At 40.7% G+C, this 22,763-nt stretch overlaps 1 protein-coding gene across 2 annotated transcripts in view; it reads left to right on the forward strand.

The window, feature by feature from the left end:
* Positions 1-22,763, forward strand: part of LOC136875019 (hemolymph lipopolysaccharide-binding protein-like) — a 61,236-nt gene that overhangs the window by 13,493 nt on the left and 24,980 nt on the right. The window contains exons 3-4 of one of the 2 annotated variants that reach the window (XM_067148737.2): positions 9,099-9,231; positions 16,213-16,491. In XM_067148737.2, the coding sequence (XP_067004838.2) occupies positions 9,099-9,231; positions 16,213-16,491 (412 nt within the window). The remainder of the gene's footprint in view (positions 1-9,098; positions 9,232-16,212; positions 16,492-22,763) is intronic. The other variant, XM_067148738.2, reaches the window with a different exon arrangement.

The following is a 22,763-nucleotide window of genomic DNA, read 5'->3' on the forward strand; positions in this document are numbered from 1 at the left end:
CCTAAGTTTAGGAAACTGAATCGTATGAACTGTAATACCACAAGCAGCTTAATTCAGGGGGGCACAAATTTCTCAAGAAGTGAAGTATTATGGATGTGGAAGGTATTAAACAGTTGATGGCCGCCTTACTGGCCGAACAAAGTGAGAAGCAGGTAGAGCTTTTCAGGGAACAGAGTGCGAAGTTTGATGAGCGTCTTGCGAAATTGGAACAGGGTAATGCGGACAATAGTGAAAGACAGGCAGGACTTTTAAAAGAGCAGTTAAAGGCCGATAGTGAAAGACAGGCAGGACTTTTAAAGGAGCAGTTGAAGGCTGATAGAGATAGGCAGGCAGAACTATTATATAAACTAGGACAGGCAACCACACAAATTGAAGAACGTTTAGACCAGCACAATAGTCGAGTAGGTCAGCTCACTGCACGGTTAGACGGATACGAGGCGTCGTGTAAAGCCCAAGCTGCGGAGCTTAAAGAACATGTTAACTCCCGCATTGATGACGTGACGACACGCATAGATTCCCTCGCGTTGAAGCTAGAGCAAACCAGTCGCCGTCTGATGAGCGTACAGCCGAAATAGAAATAAAAATGACAGCTCAGGAAAGCCAAATAGAAGAAATGGAAGGACAGATAACGCAGGTTCGGGACAGCACAGAGACGAAGTGCAAAGAATATATCGACCAGCAGATGGACCGGGTGAAGGTTGAATTGAGGGTCACCGCCGAGGAAAAAGAACATGAAATTACTTTCAACACAATTCAAAAGGATGTAAATGACAAAGCAGTGAATGAAGCAACAAGGCAACTGAATATTCGACAAGGGAACGCTGCAGAAATGAAGAGCATGCAGAAGGGCATGACGAGACAACGGAAGAAGAAGAAGAAGACGGATAAGGTGAAGTACCGGAGGAAGGAGAAGAAGATGAGAGAATCACCGGTAATCCGGAAGAGTACACTTAAGGTTGGTCTTCATGAAGGCATGATCAAAGAGCTCCAGAAATTTTTGATATCTACCAGAAGAATGGACAACCTTATGAGTTATCAGCGATTATCTAGGATATTGAGAAGATGCGTCATTGAATCAGGCCGGTCGCATGACGATATTCAGTTCGTCAGGAAGAAACTAGAGAAGATAATCGTCAATGAAAGGATACGTCAGAGGGTACTTAGAAGACACGGGAAAACAGGAAACTTTCGTCTCAACACAGTGTTCCAGGCAAAGTACGGACTTAAGAAGACCACTTTTACTACGGGAATTAGGGAGCGCACTAAGAAGGAGAAATTTGCTATGTCGCATGACCAGAATGAAGTACCAGGGATGCTCAGCCCAAGACCTCGTGCTTTGGGAGTAGGGTTGAGCGAACAAGAGGAAGGATCGATACACTAATGATAAGCTACGATCCGACTTGAAATGTATATTGAACCATTCTGTTAATGGAGCAATTGTATTAATTTGAGTATTGGATATTGGAATCATACTAGGCCACCCACGAAGCCGATGTCTTACAGTATATGTCATAAAGGGGTCCAGAAGAAGCGTTCTTATGTGAAGTGAGCGCGAGCGTCATTATGAGAAATCTCCAGAACCCATTAGAAGGAGTTATGTCCAAAGCGAAGCCTCTTGATGAAGCTTGGGGACGCTTTCCAGTTCCCGGCTAAACTTATTCTAGGAGGGAAGAATGAAATAAATTAATATCTTTGGTTACAGAAGAGTTGCATTGGATTAGAGACAAGAATTGCAACCTGTATTATATCTGCTTTATTTTGATAGGCATTAGGGCTGCATTAATTAATGCATTCGCTAAGTTGCGCTCATGATAATTAATGCGGGAAAATTTTCCCGGGCACGCTAAGATTGCACGCAGCCAAGTGGCGTGATGACGCTACCCGGAATTATAAATTAAGGCCGCCAGGGCATATCAGAGTCATTCGTAGACCGAGAGGCTGCGGGAACGAATCGTCATACGGCGTGTTGGTACTGAGAACAACGCTTTGTCTTCAAGCTACAACGACTACCTGTACTGCGATTTCTGCAAAGATCAACTTGAATATTCAGATGAATTGAAGATTTTACCTGTGGGATTATGCTATGGGGAGATGAGGCACTGCTTATAAGAGACTAATGGACTAGGAGCTTCATATTTCTGTGAGGTCAAGGGATTTCGGACGAAATGCTAGAATTAATATTGGCTCAGGTTAGGAATTCTAAACTTATATGTTGTCCATGTGATTGGGTGATAGAACAGTGACTGAGAGTAGTGAAGAAACTCTTGTGTACCAGGTTAAAACTCTGAACGAGACTTGGTCAGTGTAACGTGTGAGACACGCTAGTAGTGGGAACAGGCATCGAGTTTGGACAGTCTGTAATATATGAATTTATTTTCAGTTACCCCAGCATCAAGTCAGAACGAGTGTTTGACAGCATCATTCCAAAGAAGCCACAACCAGGAGCTGAAGCCAACACAACAACGGGCATCGATCCAAGAACTTTGGGAGCACCTGACCAGCACAACATCGAAGAGGACACCTTCCGACTACAGAGGGAGCTGTACGAAGACGCTACACCAGCAAGAATGTCTCCAAATGGTCAGCAGTATCTGATGCAAGCTCTGCAGTCTATCAGAATGTGGTAGATCCAGTGGTCCACAGGGATGGCCGCTCCGCTATGTCCTCTTCAGAATGCTAAATTAAGGTCAGAGCTTTCCAATTCTGTTTCAAGCATGTCATTTAAATTTAGATAGGTATATGGGGGCCGTCAGTCAGCAGAAATTTGTGGGAATAGGAGAATTTTCCCTTGTAATTTAGAGCTAGGCCTCAAACTCGAACCCCGTACTTTAAGGTAGATGTTATTGGTAGAGTCCTTGTTAGCGTATTTATAGTTCATTTTGATTGCGTTATTTTATGTACGTGTTTTTATAAGGGTCGGATTGAACTCATTTTGTCATAGGAGGTTAGTCTACAGATAGGTACTTTTATTAGATCACATTCAGGCATTTGTTTCTGCAGACGTAGAAGTGTATAATTATGACCAAGTTGTGACCAAGTTGTGACCAGTAATTCACCCAGATTCATTGATAGAGCGAGCGAGTCCATATATTTAAGAGATTTGAGCCCATAAGAGGCAGAAGTAAAATTTGCAGTCGGCATGAGAGAGCCCAACCATTGAGAGTTTATTGATTATATTTTAGAAATGCCAAGTATGGCCATGTGACGATCGCTTAAGGATTAGTGTTTTGTAGCACCAGGATTTAGCCCATGAGAGGCATAAGTAAGATGAGCGAGATTGCTGAAGGTATCGAGACGAGGGCCGATCGCCCAGGTATATTTAAATGAGGGCTTTAGCAGCTGACTACGTGAAGTGTTCTTTTGAAAGGCAAGACTTTAGCCTGGCTCCCCGGTAGAGCTCATAAATTAGGGGACTGCCGCCAGTGGTGGGGTGAGAATGGAGGTCATTGAGCTTGACGTCACAGGCGGGTGTGTTAGTCGTCTGCAGTATTTCAAGTATGCCAGAAGGGGAAGAAACGACCTTCATGGTTTGAGAGCAGAGAGAGATTTGTTTTATGTCCTATTTGATTTACGTAATCTTTTAACACTGGCCCGTTTTTTGACTGACACCCTTGTAGGTGTTGATTGGATCCTTTTATATTGTTTGCATAGGTATCTTGGACGCCTTACCTGTCATAGGACTAGGGTTCGTGACCGAGTCAGGTCATTGTAAATTTTGTAGTGATTTTGTTTGCACCGGGGTTCGACGGCGCGAGGCATTGTAAATTTTTATGGGAATCATTGTTTTTGTGTCAGTAAGCAGATATCCATCTTTCTAAACTTCGTTACTTACCCTATGGTTACATGCTTGTTGCAGCTCACGGATTCTCGTGAAGGCAGTGAACTGATAGTCATCGGCTCAGCGTCATTTTTCCATCTCATATTAAAATGATATTTTATTTGTAAATAATTCAATTTTATGTAATAAATCCCTATTTGTTAAACTTTGAATGCAGCGGTGTTTTCTGTTAGATATTTTATTTTATTTTTTTATTTTCGTCGAATTCTTACCTGAGTAGGCACGTGTCCTAGTGTTTTATCTTTATGTTGCCCCATTATACCCATGTTATCCCTGAGAAGAGCGCTCTCCCGGCTGATTGAAGAGGACAGTGTTCAGGTAAGACTATGTGCACCAGCTCACGTCTGTGAGAGTTCGTTCACTACTGTACTCTGGGTTCGAGACCGGCCTTTGCCTGGACGGAACTTTATAGTGCAGTAGGGCACAATATTGTGTACATATGGAATAATATTAATTTAACTAGTATAAGGAATAGAGGATATGCCATCAAAACACGTCAAATCTAAAACTATACCATGGAAAGATGTCGTGCCATGTCCAGAAGATGCAAGACCATCAGTAGAGTTGAGGGTGAGAGATACGTTGGAATCTCTGAAGAAACAAGCAGAGAAGCGGTTACGACGATTGCGACGCAAACGATTCCACAGACCTCTACGTGTGGGAGAACTTGTATTGGTCAAACGTCCCGCAACTTCGGATCCACCACGGAAATTTTACCACAAATTTGCAGAGTTGTATATTGGGCCTTATCGAATAATTCAAAATTTAGAAAATAACGCCTACAAGGTACAATCCATGGATGGGACAACTGAGGCTATCTATAACGCCTCAAATCTAAAACTATACCATGTGCCAGGACAATTACCGGAGGAGAATCCAAACGATCCAGATGACCTAGAAGGTGAAGGACAACCTCCAGAAGAAGACGAGGACGACGACGGAGTGGACGTCGCGGATGAGGAGGATCCTGAAGAAGAAATGGATGGAGTAAACTACATGGAACTAGAAGATCACCATGGGATGGATGATAAAATTGGCGAGTCGGGAGATGAAAATTGTCTAGCATGCACGGAAAGACGAGATATCATGACCCAAGAATACTTGTGTATCCTTATGTCAAGATACGCTCTAAGACAAGAAAATGCTATCCTACGATACACTCACATTTAATAACACGAGAACCATCTGATTGGTAAGAAAAATCCCTACCCGTGATTTTTCTTATTTTAAGCAGGGGAGGGATGTGACCGTTCACAACGTCACCTATGGTATGTCATGATATCCAGGAGATGAAATATGCCGTTTTCCGCGTCATTCTACGATAAAAACTGCCCAAGTTAGAATTTTTCTGCCCGCTCCAGGACTCGATTTGCAATATCCAGAGTCACGCGACCCAGCTCTAGTTGCTGGTAATTAGCAGCAAGGCGGTGCAAGAGCGCTTGTACTCGAAGTTTTCTCACTCCCACCGCGAGCGAGATGAAACGATACGCGTTATCACGTGACAAAGAATCTAGGTCACTAGCTGAGCCCAGATAGTACATCCAACGTGAAAACTAACATTATACCCTGTTTTCCTCGCTTATTCACCACTGCCAACTTAACGCATTCAACTGTTTTATTTCTGTTAATTTTTATAAATCGCAAAATACCCAATGGATAATTAAGCGCAAACATTCATTTGAATCAGGGAATTTTACGCATAATTATGAGACCGAGAAGTGCTCTACTTAACTGACAGAGCGGTAACTACGCTGTAAACAAGGGCGCGTCTTAATGACTAACAGATGTTGGACCCTAACCGTGAGAGCGAACACAAGGAATCCCCTGTGCTCGTCATCATTCACCGCCAGAGACTAAAGGACGCTTTTAAGATTGCTTCAGAACCTACGAAGTTATTTTAATAACAGTCACTCAGTGGAGATGGGAATACAGGAGCTACATTTTGATACCCTGTTCGTCACTGTACGTTGCGTATTAACGGACCAATGTGTGAGAAAGGATTGAATTTTTTCCCTCACCCTCAGCATTCGGGTCTCTAGCGTAGCGCGCCTATATATTCAAGAGCTGAGAAGGAGACACTACCCAGTGCATTTGCAGTGTAGCGCCAGTACGGTAGTATTTCGTCGTGGTTTGTGTGTGAGTCGTTAGTGGAGAAATAATCTTGTAATTTGAGCAGTGTAATGCAGTGATTCATTAAAGTCTGTGAGTATGTGGAAATAATCACCCTCTGAGTGAGATGTTATCGTGTACAGTGTGCCGCAAATTAATAAATAGGAACGGTACGAAACCGTAATAACCGATGTCCGTGTGTAGAAAAGGTCGTACATCGAGCCTCCTATGTGTCTTAAGTTAATACGGCTCAGTTAACATATATAGGGACGTACTTAGCAAAGTGGGTGGAGCGAACGTGCTTGATATCAATATGAATTACCAAGAAAGTCAGTGAACGGCTCAGTGTAGACCTAATTGAGGACAGCGCCACGTTAAAGTAATCCGTAGTACAGTTGAGAGCTCGACTCACGGCTAAGTGCATTAGAACAGGCCTGAACTAGTATCATGAATACGAGAATGCTAATACATTAGTGGCTTAACCACTGTCGTTTCTAGGGAAACTAGTGAAATTTCTGGGCCTATAATCGCTGCCTACAAGAAGAATAGATAAATGAGAAGGGACTAATGTCGGGCTTCTGGGACATTACCGACATTGGGTTGGAATGCTCGTGCTATTGAGCAAATCCAACCATATGTCCAAATTGTGGTGTGTAATAAACTAACGCATTCACTTGAGATAATTTCCCCCCATTTACATGTCTACGAGAACGCCGGAGTGAACGCCGACGTCCAGCTGAATGCCAGAATTTTGCCTGTGTACCGGAGTGAACGCGTCATCTAGCTGTTTGCCAGAATTTCGCCTGGTAGCCGAGAACGCCTGGAACGTTGCTGTCATGTGTATGACCTGCCAGGAAGTCATCATGGGTCTTCACATCGCCGATGACGTGATGCAAGCAGTCTAAGTCCATGGAGTGCCCTCCTGTAAAGCTGTGAACGTGGTATCCAGAAGGCTGAGTACATTTCCAAGTATTTATATCTTTGAAGGTCGGGTCCCATTGTAAATATGTAGTTTTTTCACTTAACGTAGACTGCAAGCACGCCATTTCAGAGGGATAATAATTATAATTTCATTTTTATTTGGGTCTTTTATAGAATACTTTCTTCATGGTTTATGAACGACCATATTTTACTTCCATTTTTTTACAAGGGTTTGATAATGCATGACGTAAATTTAAGGACCTCAGATTAATTAAGTGTGAAGTACTATCAAGTAAAAGGGCTTAAATATTCTACGTAAACGACTCCAGTTATCATCTTTCTACAGCCAATAGGAGTCCTCAAAGATATCTCAGTAACTGATTTGTTTCTGTACTTCACAAGCTCTTAGGAAATCCTCCTTACTAGAAATTAAAACTGCTGGAACAACGAATGGAGCATGAGATTGGGGTATATATCTCGACCTATTAATTAGTTCGCGAATGCGCAAGTTAATTTGGACCCTGGTGGCAGGAGATCATCATTAAATTTGCATCGTGGTCAATGTACCGAGAGGAAATGAAATGGCTGAACAGGCTGTAGCCACAATATATAGTGTGAAATGGAAATGTGAAGTTCCCTTGGAATCTGTCATTAAGACACGCGAGGCGCATATCGCGATGTGAATATGTTGATTACGGCCGGATATAGGGCCGAGATTTGTGTGATGCCCTGGTGGCCAGTATTGAAAGAAGTGAATAGATTATTTGCCGTGAAGCCATTGCCCGAGAAGGCTTAGTGGACCGCTCTTTGGAAGTGTGTCACGGGCAGCTCACAGCTGGAGTTTTACGAGCTCCTTTAAACGGGGGAGTGAAGGCGTTTTCTTCAGTGAAATAGAACAGATACAAGTGGCGAGTTTCTTTCCTTTTCGGCACAGAGATTACGCGTGTTAATTTAAATAGAGCCAACGTCGCAGAGATTCCAGATGAGCATTAAAGGAAGGATCCCTCCAATTTCTTTCCTTAATTACTTATAGCGTACAGGGAATTCCAGATTAGATATACCCCGTCTCAGAAGATCTTGAGTTCGTTCCAGGAGACAGTGAAAGTTTATGTTCACTGTTACCAACAGCGGGTGGCTTGTACCATCTGGGACTCATTGTGTGTATGTGAAATGTATATATTCTTGTCCATTTGTTGCAGGTAGTGCTATAATACTTTGTTTATGATGTCTGGTATTGAAGTTGCTAAATGCTTGTCCATAGGTAACATCGTTGTGTAAATAATGTCCTGATATATGTGTTGATAAAAATCCTAATGAAATGAGCGTGTTTATCATACTGCATATTTGGCAACGTTTAACTTAAGGTAGTGTTGTAACGCGACCTTCAAACGATTGGGAGTGTAAATTGCCTATTTCAGTTCATACGATACTAGCAAACTTATATCATAATTTGATGCAAGTTGAATATATTAATTTTCGACAAACAAACAGAATTACAGCTGGGTATGCCTATGTTGAATAGATTTGTGTGTAAAGTGATTAGTGTAATTGTAAAGTGAAATAATTAGAGAGAAAACGCCTCTCTAAATCTGAGATAGTGTAAATAACCCAAGAGGGAACGCCTTCTTAAGTTTGAATATTTAAACGTATAATGAAGTGTAGAAAAAGACTACCGAACATTTAAACGTCAAGATCACCCAAGTTACTGTATGTAAGGTGTTTGTATGGCATACCCATGTAAATAATGTGTTTCACTAGTATAAGTAAAAATTTGTTATACAAGATATTGTCTCTCTTCTCATTAGTAATGAAATGGTATTCCTCTCATAATTAACTTTTCCCCCTACTATAGAGACTATTACTAAAGGACTTACCGCCCCAGCGGACAGTCCACAGACCCGAAAATGCGATACCGACTCAGCTAGTGAACTATTCTAGTAGGGGAGGGTGAGGCTTCGACAAACCTTGCTGAGTTCGAAGCTCACCGATGGTGCTCCATTCTAACGTCATATTTATGAACAATGGTAACTGGTTCATGTACTGATGCCTTGGAAAGGTTACAGTAAGCTGCCACCTGGGCGACTGCCCTAAATGCAGATCAGTATTGATTGAGTGGTTGATCTTTTCTTGTGTGCTGAAAGTCTTCATAGGCCCATAACTCTGCATTGAACTCTCTGTATTTATGATATCGACAACGTATACTACAGTTATATTTGCTGAAATATTTCAGGTCGATTTGCAAAAGGATTCTGTACGAAACAAAGGGAACAATGCAACTACAGGTGACGTTGATTTGGACGTGGCACATACTTACCTACAATGTAGCGGCAAGGAAAGGATTATGCTGAGCACCATAGCTTCAAGTAAGTAAAGCATTAATTGTATCTATGCTACACTTGAATTCTAGAGAATGTGAAGGAATTACCATATCTCGAATTCAATATATATCTTCCTGAAACAATAATAATTTCGAGCATAGCGGTGGACTCATACTGAAAACTTACACGAGATAGAGGTCCATGTGCCAGCATATTGTTGTGAAAGTAAGAGCCATTTTGTGAGTAAAGATCTTAATTTTTCTTACTCTATTTTACACATTATGCAGTATCATAGATCCTGTCTTGTAGCTAGAGATGTTTATTTCCGCGTAAGGTAAGAGTTCTAATTGTCAGCAGCACCGTGAAGCGGGAAAAAGAAGATATGGAACATAAGGAAAATGTGGACTTGAATTTATTTCATCTCTTGCATATTTTGGAAGTGAATGTGTACTAATTGTGCCTCTCATTGACGAGGAGTGATGTATAGTGTGGTACCTTCACCATAGTATCATAGGCTAGGACAGGGAAGGTGGAATCTCTTTACAGACGAATAACTCGGGACATTCTCCAGGACAGGAAAATTATACATAATACGGCGATACGATTAGTGAAAAGTACCAAAGGAGAGATAGTTAGCAGGTTCAGGATACAGAAAGAGAATAGGTCGCGTACGGGATTGCTCCAGAAGGAACAGCAATGGAATGCTTATAAGCAACAGTGTGTAACGAAAGGGAAAATCGAACATCTTGGTGCACTGATGTAGAGCAGACAGCTTGCAAACGAAAAAGGATGACGTTTCAGAAATGGGTTCGAGCAAGGAGTGGTTGTCAAGTGCCAGCGGAATCTCCCTGGGCAGTATTAATGAATATCGGAAAGGGAGGGGAAAATTAAATTAATAGAATTTTTGGTAAACGAGGTGAACTTACGCTAGATCCCGGGGAATCATTGGACAGCTGCAAGGAATATTTTCTAAATATTTCCAACGAAAAGGGATATTTTTCTGTTGACGTGCCGAACAACCGTGCTCGTGGAGAAATGATATAGACCCTATTACAACGGGGAAACAAAGAGCATATTAAGGGGTACAGTCTAAAAGATATACAGTTTAGGAATGGCTGCGTAATTAAGGGGAGTTTGATAAAATTCCTAGGAAATTGAATATAGCAAGAACATCAGCTAAGGAAACCATATTGCAAACACAATTATCAATCATATATATACTTCGGAAACACACGGAAGAAGGAATATAGGTCTTTTAAGGAAAATGCAGGCTCCAGGAAAGACAACCCAGGGATAATATTAATGCGCAAGGAGAGTACCCAGTAGCATTTAAAGACATTTGAATACAATGATAATGTTCAAGTTGAGATGGCTAAAACAGGTGGAGTACTGAAATTTACTGACATTTGTAAAGAGATACAAAGCTTGAAATAGAGAAAATCAGCAGGAATTGATAATAATTCTGGGTACATTATAGAGGCAAAAGTTTGTATTGTAGTACCTTGTCTATAATAAAAGTTTATTTACTTTCTGCACGAAGGACTTATGCCGAATGAACGGAGAGTTGCCAAACTAGCCTCGGTGTACAAAAGACGGGGTGATGAACATAAAGCAGGTTATTAGAGACCAGGCAGCTTAACATGTGTCGCATATAAGATTTGGGAAACAGCGTCAGAGGTCAGGTTGAAGGTTTCACATAAAGGATAAATGACTCTAAGGTTTAATACGTCGTTAATTGGGAAAAATACACAATGGGTTTGTTAATATAAAGAGAAATCACACTAACGAGGAAGTAAATAAAGAATGCCGAACATGTCAAATGTACAGTAGTCAGAGTATTTAAATGTTGTAGTAGAGGAATGGGTGTCCAATTCACTGGATATACATTAATTAGAGTATGGTTCCAGTACATGCACACTCACCACGAATAGGTGTTCCGAGAACTGGGAAAATCACAATGAAGGTAGCACGAATAATTCGGGGCGATTTCCCACAAAAGAGTAGTATTATGAGAATGTTGGAAACTTCGAGCTGAGAAGACTTGGGAGTAAGAAAACTAGCTGCAGGACTGAGTGGATTGTTCCAGCTCTCTCTGCAGAGACGGTGTATACTAGCTGACGTTACTAGATTAATTAGCTAGAGTGGACATTTTAGAAGTGAGGAATGTCGTCAAATGAGGATATAGTTTGAACTCTGGAGACCATATCGGGGCAAATATTACTTTATACGGATTACCATAGGTGACAGCACTAAATGCAGATCAGTGATAAATATTTCTGTGTCACATTGCGTGGTGAACTGCAGGACTATGTCAATAGGCTCCGATATGATGTATTTTCAATCTGCTGCCCTGTTATTTCTGCAAACTATGTGCACTGCCATTCAATGACTGTAAATGTAAATTCATATACTACTACAGCAGTAGCTTGAAATATAAAATATATTGGTAATGGCCTCTGAGAAGTATAAAATTTTCTGCTTCCAACAGTAAAAGTGTAACTTCAATTCAAAAATGAGCTTGTGCTCCATTTTTATGACGCATGAATCACCACATGGATATCCGATAATGAGTCATGGAAGTCGACACTGAATGATTCAAAACATTATTTACGTCAGTTATTACACATATCTGTATCTTTCAACTGCAATATTAAAAATTTCCACTTGGTTGTTAGCGTATTTTAAATTGTGTTATTATAAGTTTAATTCGTTCTTCCGCTGAATTACTGAAATATCTTATTAACTGACCTAAATTTAATCTGTCAATCCATTAGACTCATTCATTCACACACATATGAGCTGTAGATTGGAATGCCCATATCTCTTCGATTCTACCGGGTTTGGAAATATTCCGATCAAGTTGGATTTTCATTATGAAACATCTCACATGATCCCAATTATCCATGTCATCGATTAGCAACCTCTATAGCTAGACCCCCATGGCACTACAGCCCTTGAATGGCCTTGGCTTACCAAGCGACCGCTGCTCAGCCTGAAGGCCTGCAGATTACGAGGTGTCGTGTGGTCAGCGCGACGAATCCTCTCGGCCGTTATTCTTGGCTTTCTAGACCGGGGCCGCTATCCCACGGTCAGATAGCTCCTCAATTCTCATCACGTAGGCTGAGTGGACCTCGAACCAGCCCTCAGGTCCAGGTAAAAATCCCTGACCTGGCCGGGAATCGAACCCGGGGACTCCGGGTGCGAGTCAGGAACGCTACCCTTATCCGATGGGGCTGGCTTTCGGGGGTAGGGTGTATAGGGGTTTTGGGGGTGTAGTTAGAAAGGCACAAATATTATTTAATTTTGACAGTTTATTGCGAATCCAGTTTCACAGATTTAATTGTTAGTGTGTTGCGGTGAACAATACATAGGAATGGGAATAATGACCTGTCGGAACAGATGAGAACCTTCTCGATTTTTTCCAAAGTTGAACATTTAAATTTCATTGTGAACGTGCCCGGTTTCATGCCGAAAGTGATCACTGGTCTTGAGAAGGCATACAACCTCTAGCATGTCGTGATAATTGCGGACGATGTAGTGAATATATAAGAGGTATTTTACCAAATAGGAGAGAATTCCATTCCTAATAATTCCGGTTTTTACTTAATTCAGAACATTTCTAAGATGTCTGTGAAGTGAACAGTTTGTTATTATTAAGAAGAAGAACTGTGCGTTACATTATTTAATTTTTACTCCAAAAACAAATTTAAATGAAGAAAATTTATTTTCTGAGAAGGAAATTGTTACATGTCTGTCGTTAATTTTAACAAATTTGGGCTGCAGTGAGAAACCAATAGAACATTTGAAAGTATCCAGATTCTCTTTGCTCAAAATACTTCAGAAATATTTAGGAAGTTCAAATTACGACTGAAACGGGGCGCATGTTAACACAAGGGTGTTTATTAATAATGTATTGATGATGATACACACCGCTGCTTCAAACCCCTGTTCTCCAACACGGTTCGTCAAAATGCAATGACCCTGCCCGTACAGCTCACTTCACAACTCGTCGCACGTTTCTCTATTGTACTCGGAGACCCAAGAAGAGGCCTGCGACTACCTCATAACTCAGTTGCGATTGAAACAACATTGAATCACACAAGACTGACACAATCTCGCCGGGTTTGTTCTTTAAACACTACCACAGATGTTTCTCGTTGTTTCCACTTACAGATCATTCTCGTCGCATCCTTCATTATTAATCATCTTCCAGCTTCCTCTTGCAGCTTCCTTATTGCGAACTGTAATTATTCGCAGAAGCTGTTGTTTCCCTCACTGCAGGCACACTCATGATGTCACCGCTCGTCCGCCCCCGTGAAATATCGGTCTCTGTTGTCCCAATGGCTACAATAATAATAATAATAATAATAATAATAATAATAATAATAATAATAATAATAAGAAGAAGAAGAAGAAGAAGAAGAAGAAGAAGAAGAGGGAGAACAATATTATTATTGACTCAAGCCAACTGTGGAGTGCTTTTGACAAGTTCATTTTGGAGAATTTTTTCGTTCCCTATACCTCTTAAGCCTGGCTAATAAATATTCCTTGCTATCCTATAAGACTCATTTCCGGGACTTAGTAAGTTTGGCGGGTGGGAACCAGAAATAAACATATCAAAATATCTGATGTTTTTTAGGATATCAAAGTCAGAAATCCCAGCTGAATCTAGGTTTATTTAATTTCGTTGACCCATAGGTTTCCAATCTATTTTTTTATCTTCTCGATAAGCCTCTCGGTGACCATTCATGATAGATGTACGTCGACGTGATAGAATAGTTCAGAGTTCGCATTTCATTGGTAGGTTTCGTCTGGGTGTAATCTGAGTCCATGGATATGTATTAGGCCATCCATTGTGAAGTGAATTAGTAATTCATTTGATTTCAATCAAACAAAAAGTTTAACAGCAAATTTCAAAGTTTCTAAATTTCTCAGTATTTCCTAGACATTTAACTTATCGGCTTTAAAAATAATGTAATGGTTATAGCGTCAACCATGCCAACTTGCTACGGGCCGAGCTCGTCACCCATCGCCCCACCCCCCTTACGCTCGACCGCGCCAATCGCGAGCAACACTTAAGCGCTGGGCCGGCCCTTCACTCTTCTATCCTTGGTCGCGCCGCATGGGACGACGGAAATGACTCGACTATTAATCTGGAGTGTTCCATCTCGCGAGGTTCCTGGATCCATCGAGCATCCGGACGATTCTGGAAGGGCCAGCGCTGGTATATAAGAGAGGAACGACCTGCCTGCAGTCAGTGAGAGTTAGACAGAGAGTGAGTGATAGTCAGTGAGTGAGTGAGTGAGCGAGAGCGAGATTGAGTTCGCTGGTGTGAGTTAGCGAAGAGCGCAGTCAGTGATAGCCTGGTCTGAGATGTCAGCCTGATGGAGTATCTGCCTGTTGGAACCGAGGACTCGTTCCTGTTACCCTGATGTGTGTGTGTGTGTGTCATCGTAGATGGAACATAAGAGAAACTAAGGGAGAGAACGCGCGAACCGTGTAAGTGTGTAACCGCGTACGTGTGCAATTTGTAAGCTCGGCTATCGTCTGTGTGTGTAAATTTGTAATTGTAGTGCTTAGTTAATAAATCTTAGAAATAGGACGCTACCAGGTTCTGTACTCATTTATTTACTTACTTACCCCGCCAACACGTAACAATAATTTTACTATCATACTAGCTGAAGACAAATCACTTCGCTGGCTTTTTGCACATCCGTACAGTTTTCTCTATATAATACAGAAGACGTGCATTAGAAAACAATTGTTCTGTTTCTTGTTTTAATTTTAATCTTTCTTCTGGGTACATAAATGTCTTATATTCTAAGTCGTTTCATAAATATACATTCTTATAGCATGCATTTGATGTCTTGCTGTCTGGCGCATGCACAAACTGATCTTCTGCAATATCCGACAGGGAGAATGCAACGTAGAGCTAATCATGTGTTAAACAGGAATCCTTCAAATAAACTTCGCAATTATGGAACGTTTGATCCTGAGCATTAATGATATTCATACTGTATGATAATCTCACTAGACATTGTAACCGTTTGGAACAAAATGACAAATAAATTGAGATCAATGAAATTCTTGTTATGAAACCGACTTTCCTGTTTCTCTGCCGGTTAGGATTACTGCCTCAGTAATACTGCCAAGAAGCTGTTTCACTAAGTATCTGCTTTTATTAAAGAAACAGAAAATACTCACATATGTACTCAAGCAGAAAACTGTTAAGGTTGTGAGATCGCCATACTCCTGCTAGACTAATTAAAGATTATGTAGAAAGCCGATGAGTACTTATAACAGCCTTCTAGAGTACATTCTCACACCGATACTTCCAGTATATTGCCATTCATTTTACTTCATTCAGTGACTAAATTCAGCCACTTCCAAGCCTCATATCTCTCAAACCACCAGTGCTCAGACATGCAATCCCGATAGTGGACGATGGGAGACTCCAGGCTACCACCACCCACAAATATCAGTGGCCTGCGATGCGTAGTTGTGGCTGCAAGGTGTAATATACGGACATAGACGTACATTCTCTTTAGTCGGCCACTTTTAGCACCCCACACCTCCGACACCACCACAGCCACCGACACACGCAGCCACCATGTTGCACGATGGGAAGCTCGAGGCTACTGCCACACACAAACACCAGTGGTCTTCGGTTGTTAGTTTTGGCTGAGAGGTGAAATATACGGACACACACACGTCTATTTATATATCTATATCTATGTATATTTCTGAAATTATTTCCATTTTGATTTGTTTCTACACAGTGAACACATTTATAGAAAGAGTGGGGTAGAACATCTAATCCGACTTAACGATGCAAAGTAATGTAAAATATGAGTGTGAAATTCAATTTTATGGCATATTCTGCAGAATTATGTGAAACGATAAAAATTTCTGAAGTTATTTCCACAGTCTGATACATAACTATCCTCAAATGTAGATGATACCATCAACTGGGATAAAACCATCGCACTGGTATGGTCTAATTGAATAATTGTCCGTTCTGTTTAGCAGCGGAGTTGAAATCGTCACGTTGGAGAGAAGACCACGAATTGTTCCCTGGACTAGGCTTCTACAAGCTGCATACAAACGCAGTGGACTGGGAAACTGCTCGCTCTATTTGTGTTCGAGAAGGTGGACACCTCATAGTCATCAACTCAGATGCTGAGCCAGAGGTAGTGAAGAAATTCTTCTCCAGGAAGCCAAAGTTTACGGGAGCCAGGAATAATGACTATGTATTTGTTGGTGTACACGATTATTTGAAGGACGGACAATACATGGCTGTTACAGGTTAGTGATTTATCATAAATAAAATACTTTAATAAGGGAGAGGAACAATTAAATAAACAATTTCACACAACAGTACTTTTACACTTATGTCCAATAGCTCATGAATGCTGATAAACCCGATGATAGGGAATGCTTCTTCAAGGACATTCGTTAAAATTATTCTAATTTCTCGATTATACTGTAGGTTCTGTGATGATTTCGTCACGATGCTGTGAAACACAAGCCGACGCTGAGAACCGATCAGATGTTCTATAGTGGGAAAACATACTCACCATACGGTGTTTAAACCCTGGCACATAGCTTACCTGAACTCCGGAATTCCTCTTCTGCAGAGCCAGTTAGCTCAGTCGTTGAAAACACGTAAGTGAAATAGGGCGTCGAAGAAGTAAATACAAGAGGAAAGGATAGTTCAGGTTAAAACTAACCCAAAATAATTTTTAAATATCTGTGAGTTGCCACAAATTCCAAATCCAATAACAAAATTTATCACAAAGTGAAGATGGATATTACATATTTAAATTGGTGAAAAATTTACATTAGTTCAATTTATATCAAATCAATTAGAAAGCCAAGAAGTGGCATCCCCGTTCGCTTTCCAAGTTTCAGAGGGGAAAATTCTATATCTTCATACTCCGATCCGTTTACTGTACTTGTTCCTATATCTTGGCGAGGGGCAGACATCTTCTAACACAGTCAAGTATCTACCTCAACATAAGGAAAGATGGATCAGAGAGGGATTTCCTTCGCACATATTACCCTAATAAATTCTGATAATTAAACATCTTTACGTTACACTGCAGGACAATTAAAACTATAACACACGAACTTAACACTAGACATACAACACACGCGGCATAATGTCGGAGACATGAACCCATGATTCCTCGGGAAGTCATGCGATATCTCAAATTACATTAAAATACAAAAACAATCAATTGACGAAGCGCAGAATAGTATGGGATCAACCCCTTCCTGTAGTAAAAAGTACAGCAAAGCTGTGTGTATACACTTTAAAGCATGTTGAAATCAGGTTAAACTTCACCTTGGCGACAATGACCTCTTTGTCAGCTCAGTCAAGGAGACGTCAAGGAAACAAATGACGTCAGAAAACTTCTCCTTTTTTGCAAGACCAGGGAGCCCGCAGCAGTCACCGAGCGCCATCTTTCATTGCTCAAGTGATTTACGACCCCGCAAGGGGTCTTAATTACTATGCACTCTCATTTACATCACAGACGTGAAACTATCACACGTATTCTTATTACACATGGTGCGAATTCCAGCATCCCAATTAATTCATAAATAGAGCTCGACTCAGAGCATCCGTACCCTAATTTCCAGTGCATTTTTCTGCACGCACATATTTTCATTAACATGGCTTGCTATCAGCAGTTCCATATCATATAAATGCTTCTATTTGCTTTATACGCGCAATTTAGGGCTCTTTTACCTCTAATCATCCCTGGGCTTATTACGCAAATACCTCTCGCCTGTGATTTACGTTCTGCTTGAATGCATTGCGGCTCGATTCCCGTGCAAGGTCCTGAGTTGCGTTACAGGAAGTATTGCGAGGATCTTACAGTTTTACAGCTGACAACTAAAGGAAACTTAGGTCTAAACATGCCTCACACATTTCCAACTAGGCCCTAAGACACAAGGTCTACCTATAAAAATTCTTAGACTGCACAATTCTTTCAATGGATTATCTAATAACAATCCCTTCTTCAAATCATTGATAACGTCCCACCAAATAAGACACAAATGAAACTGTACTTCAAGAATACAAGAAGCAAACACTAATCTACACTAATCATGCATGATTTATCCTGAGTATAACTTATTTACAGGTGCCAGACGGGCATCAAAATATTTTTACATACACATCTGACGGGCGTTAAATTCTGTTTACAAATTTTGCGATGCTACCCTATTCTGGCCCATGCTTATACGTTAGAATTTGTCTGACCTTCATCTGTGGTAACATTTAGCGGCTCTCCATGACGGACATCAACTAAGTAACCCACGTTACTACTGGTAGCAGAAAAAAGCGGTCCTGGGCTCGTTCTCAGCGACATCACCAAGGTCTTCATTCTTCACTGGAACCTCGTACTGACGACTGAATTGACCGTACTGACCAACCACACTCAAAACTCGATTGCCGTCTTCTAGCTGCTCATGATGCTTTGACTGGACGTGATGACCACCACTAGCCGGTCCTGGATCGTTGTCTCCCTGCGGCGAAGGATGTCCACGTTGACGTTCACGTTACGCAGGCACACGCCGTGATGAATTAGCACTGGTGGGCGAAATCTCGATGTCAGACAACTGTAAGGAAATGCAGTATTATAATATATAAATAGTTGCATGCATATATCCCTAACTTGATTTCTAACGCAGTCCTTGTAGCTACCGTGCCTATCATTTGAATTAATATTCGTGAAACAGTGCAGACGAACTTCACGTACGGATATACTTGTAGTTTGACATAGATTATACTAAAGCAATTGAAGTAGTACTGTCACACCGAGCCTAGACCGACTTAAAAAAAGTTAGCGTCAGACTCCTGTATATTCGACTCTTCGTAGAGTAATAGTCGCAAAGAAATGTTTCTAACTAAAGTCATTAAAATCAATTCACTGTTCAAAATTCAGTTCTAAATTTACAAGATTGCCACTTACTTGCCACTCGGACACCGAAGTCTCTCTAACTGCAAACCATCAAGATGAATGCTTTCTTCTATTGCTGAGTCCTGACACACGAGGTACACCTCACATGCAGCTTTGTGGACAGAGAATGATCTCCACGTCCCAAGCGCGCAGTATTTATTGAAGTGACTTACCCACGCATGCGAGATTCCTCCTGGGCGGGCCACTTGAACTCCTCTCCCGAAATGGAATTTCTCTCACAGTACTTGAGACAAATACCCATTGATTCATAGAGATTATGAATATCTTCATGCGGCACATCAAATTGCTAAGAAAATTGCCCTCGTTCCTACTATCGTTTTATAATCTCTATATTCCTCCTGTGGGCAGAGATATCCGTCGAGTTTTATTTCCCTCCAGCATGAATTCTCCAGCCTTTCTTGCAGATATGCTGGAATCGGAAGCCGTAAAGTGAAGTAATTAGCGGGGCTTCATCTCCCCTTTGTTCAGGCTGTGAACTACACCCTAATACAAAAGCTATGATGTCTTCAAAAGCGCGCAATATTGTGTTATGTTGCGCAATAATGTTTCCCATTATACGATTCCTGTGTGGTCTCATCTGCATACTGTAAATTCACATAGATCGTATCTAATCGGTTATGAACAGAGCGGTTCATTATATTTGAAGTTAATGGAATTTATCGTCGCTTACATTATCTAGCGTCCGCTCATCAATTTGCTTCAGATGTTGTCCTCTAGTTTCCGTGGTTACTCGTTCCCCTTTCCGCCGTGGTAGATCTGTTCCATGGACATCCTTCCTTCCTTCCTTCCTTCAAGTAATCAATTTAGGTCTATTGGGCCTAACACTCCCTATTTGCCTTGTCTGTAAGTTAGATATCGGCCCTACTTCTATGAAATGCGATCACAACTGATCTCGGTCGGGGAAAATCCAACATCATGAATTTTTCCATCCTAATTTGAATATCCACACTAACTAAACTGTTTCGCTGCGAGAGTACAATGTCTATACAAAGTATTGTAGACTCTAACTAAACAGAGATCTTTGTCCACACAATCGTAGAATATATCACGAACCGTGAACAATATAGTATGACCGTGTTTCGGCATAGCTGAACTGTGTACCACTACAAACTTTCAAATTCACAATGATAATAAGTTCAGTTCCGAAAAAGTAATAACCCCGTTCTTGTTCATGTTCCCGTTAGAGTTCCACGATGATAGCTGCGTCCGATGTTTTATAGGCTCATTCCCTTTCCACCAGGTATCTGCTGCCTATCCAATCTCTTTTCTTCGCTGCTTCCGAGACAATCCCTTTTCTCCATCCTTTCTCTTCACCAGTGCGGTAGGCGTGTCCACAAGGTGTACATCTCTCACGTCACAAGCCTTGCGCAGGGTGTCCATCTAATTCAAACAAGCTCGCGGTAAACCCATTGACTCATACCAATTTCCCAGGCTTCCAAGAATATAACTTTCTTATACAAAGTATGGGGTGAAATGACACAATTGTAGGTTTCTAGTATAGACCACAATACAGAACATAATGAAAACTTCTTCCAACATTATATAAATAATAAAATATGCTGTAATAATATAAATAATAAATGATTTTAATATTATCTAGATTTAAAATCGCCTGTAAAAAATTTACAGATGTCGATTAAATATTTCCGATGACAGATCTTTTGATATCGTATGATATCACGTAATTTGGGCTATATAAATAATCTATATGTGTCAAAACCTGGAAGGTTACATAACGCCCTCCAGTTATTTACAGATATATCATATATGTGAATAACACATTACTTAATGTATATCATTCCATTCTACAAAATTCTATAAAAAATACATAATTAAATCTTCCATATTTCTCACGAATGTCTGTTCCACCTCTACTATCATCAATTCAAATAATCATCACTGATTTTCTTGCGAAAGTTTTTCAGCAACATATACATATAATATTTACAATATCTCATCTGTAATGAACAATATCTTGGCACGTCACTAATGAAAGTGTTCTGCAGTTCAATTATTATTATCTACACAACACACACGTCATCACACGTGGTTTACCTCCATTAGACGTCCACAAGCACTTTCTTATTTTCATTGCAAATAAAAGAAACTACAAGAGAACGTACAGTATTAATTTCCTTCTGCATTAAAATGATTCCCACATTATTCATGGCTTCCACCATAGTGTCAGGACTTACGTTGGTTGACTAGTACAATATTGTGTTCTAAGAACAACACCTGGGAAATACACCGTTTAATTCTCCGAAATATATCGTCTCAGAGACCGAATATTATATGTGCCTGAAATGACCCGGTCAACATCCTTTAATTTGTACGCGTCAACATCATTTAATTTGTACGCACAGGGACCAACTCGACAATGAATCTTGAGTGGACCCTGGTACAATAAAATGAATTTCTTAGTGACTAGACGAGAGCATGGGAACACCAAACAGAACAGAATCCCCTACCAGAAACTCGTCGAATAACTGACGTTTCTGCTGTTCGCTACTCTTCTCATCCGCTTTAATGAAATTATCCCTCGCTAAACGGACACATATCTGAGTATCCCACTGAGGTTCCTGTGTAAGGACTAATACTTTTGTCAGCACGTTTGTTGGATTGCTGCCAAAATGAATCTCTGATGGGGTAAATTTCGTACTATCGTGCTGTACAATGTCAATCCATTTCTCTCAATGACCGCCAAATAACTCACCCACGCAGTGTGTTTGCCGTGAACTAATGACCTAAACATCGGTTCTATTTGATCATCCACGGCTTTAACATATTTATGTGTGATCAGATAGCGCGATCCAGCAAATATACTTTTATCCAGAATTGAAAATGAGTGCCTATAAACATGTGTCTTCCCAGGTTTCGACGAAAATACTTCCTTGTGTTCTCTTAACACATACAACAATTCGACCTTTTGACCTTCTTCCAAATTACTATTATTTGCTGCTTCTCCCAAAGCATCATCTTGGTTCTTCTCTAACAACACTTCACACAACTTAAAACTGGCTCCCTCTTCAATATGTTTAGAAACCTCATTGACACACCACATGTTACAAACTTCCACTCTCGTCTGAACTTCGATTTCCCACCTGATTTTAACATCCTCATGATCCCACCTTAAACATCCTATCGGCTCATCATAATCAAACCGAGCTGAGTATAAACATAGCCAGTCAAATCCCAAAATAACATCAAATATTAGATTCGGTATAACCAGACATATCTGAATATTCGACTTCCCGTTAATACAAATCGGTATGGCAACTTGTTTACAAGTCTGCTTAGATCGTTTACCTACAGCAGTGATCATGTATGTGGATTTAACAGACATTCCCTCTAACTCAAGATTCTCCTTCTCCCTGTCTTCATACCATTTCGCACTAACACATGACCTTTGACTCCCTGAATCGAACAAAGGCTGATGTCGCGCCCTCCACACTTCGATCGTGAGAATGGGGTTATCACTTTTACTTTCATCTTCGACTTGTTGAACATCAATCTTCCGTAAAAACTCATCTCTAATATCGAGATCATAATCCATGTGCGTCATTACACAATTTCTCGCAACATGTTCTG

The sequence above is a fragment of the Anabrus simplex genome, chromosome 5 (assembly GCF_040414725.1).
Source record: "Anabrus simplex isolate iqAnaSimp1 chromosome 5, ASM4041472v1, whole genome shotgun sequence".
NCBI lineage: Eukaryota > Metazoa > Arthropoda > Insecta > Orthoptera > Tettigoniidae > Anabrus > Anabrus simplex.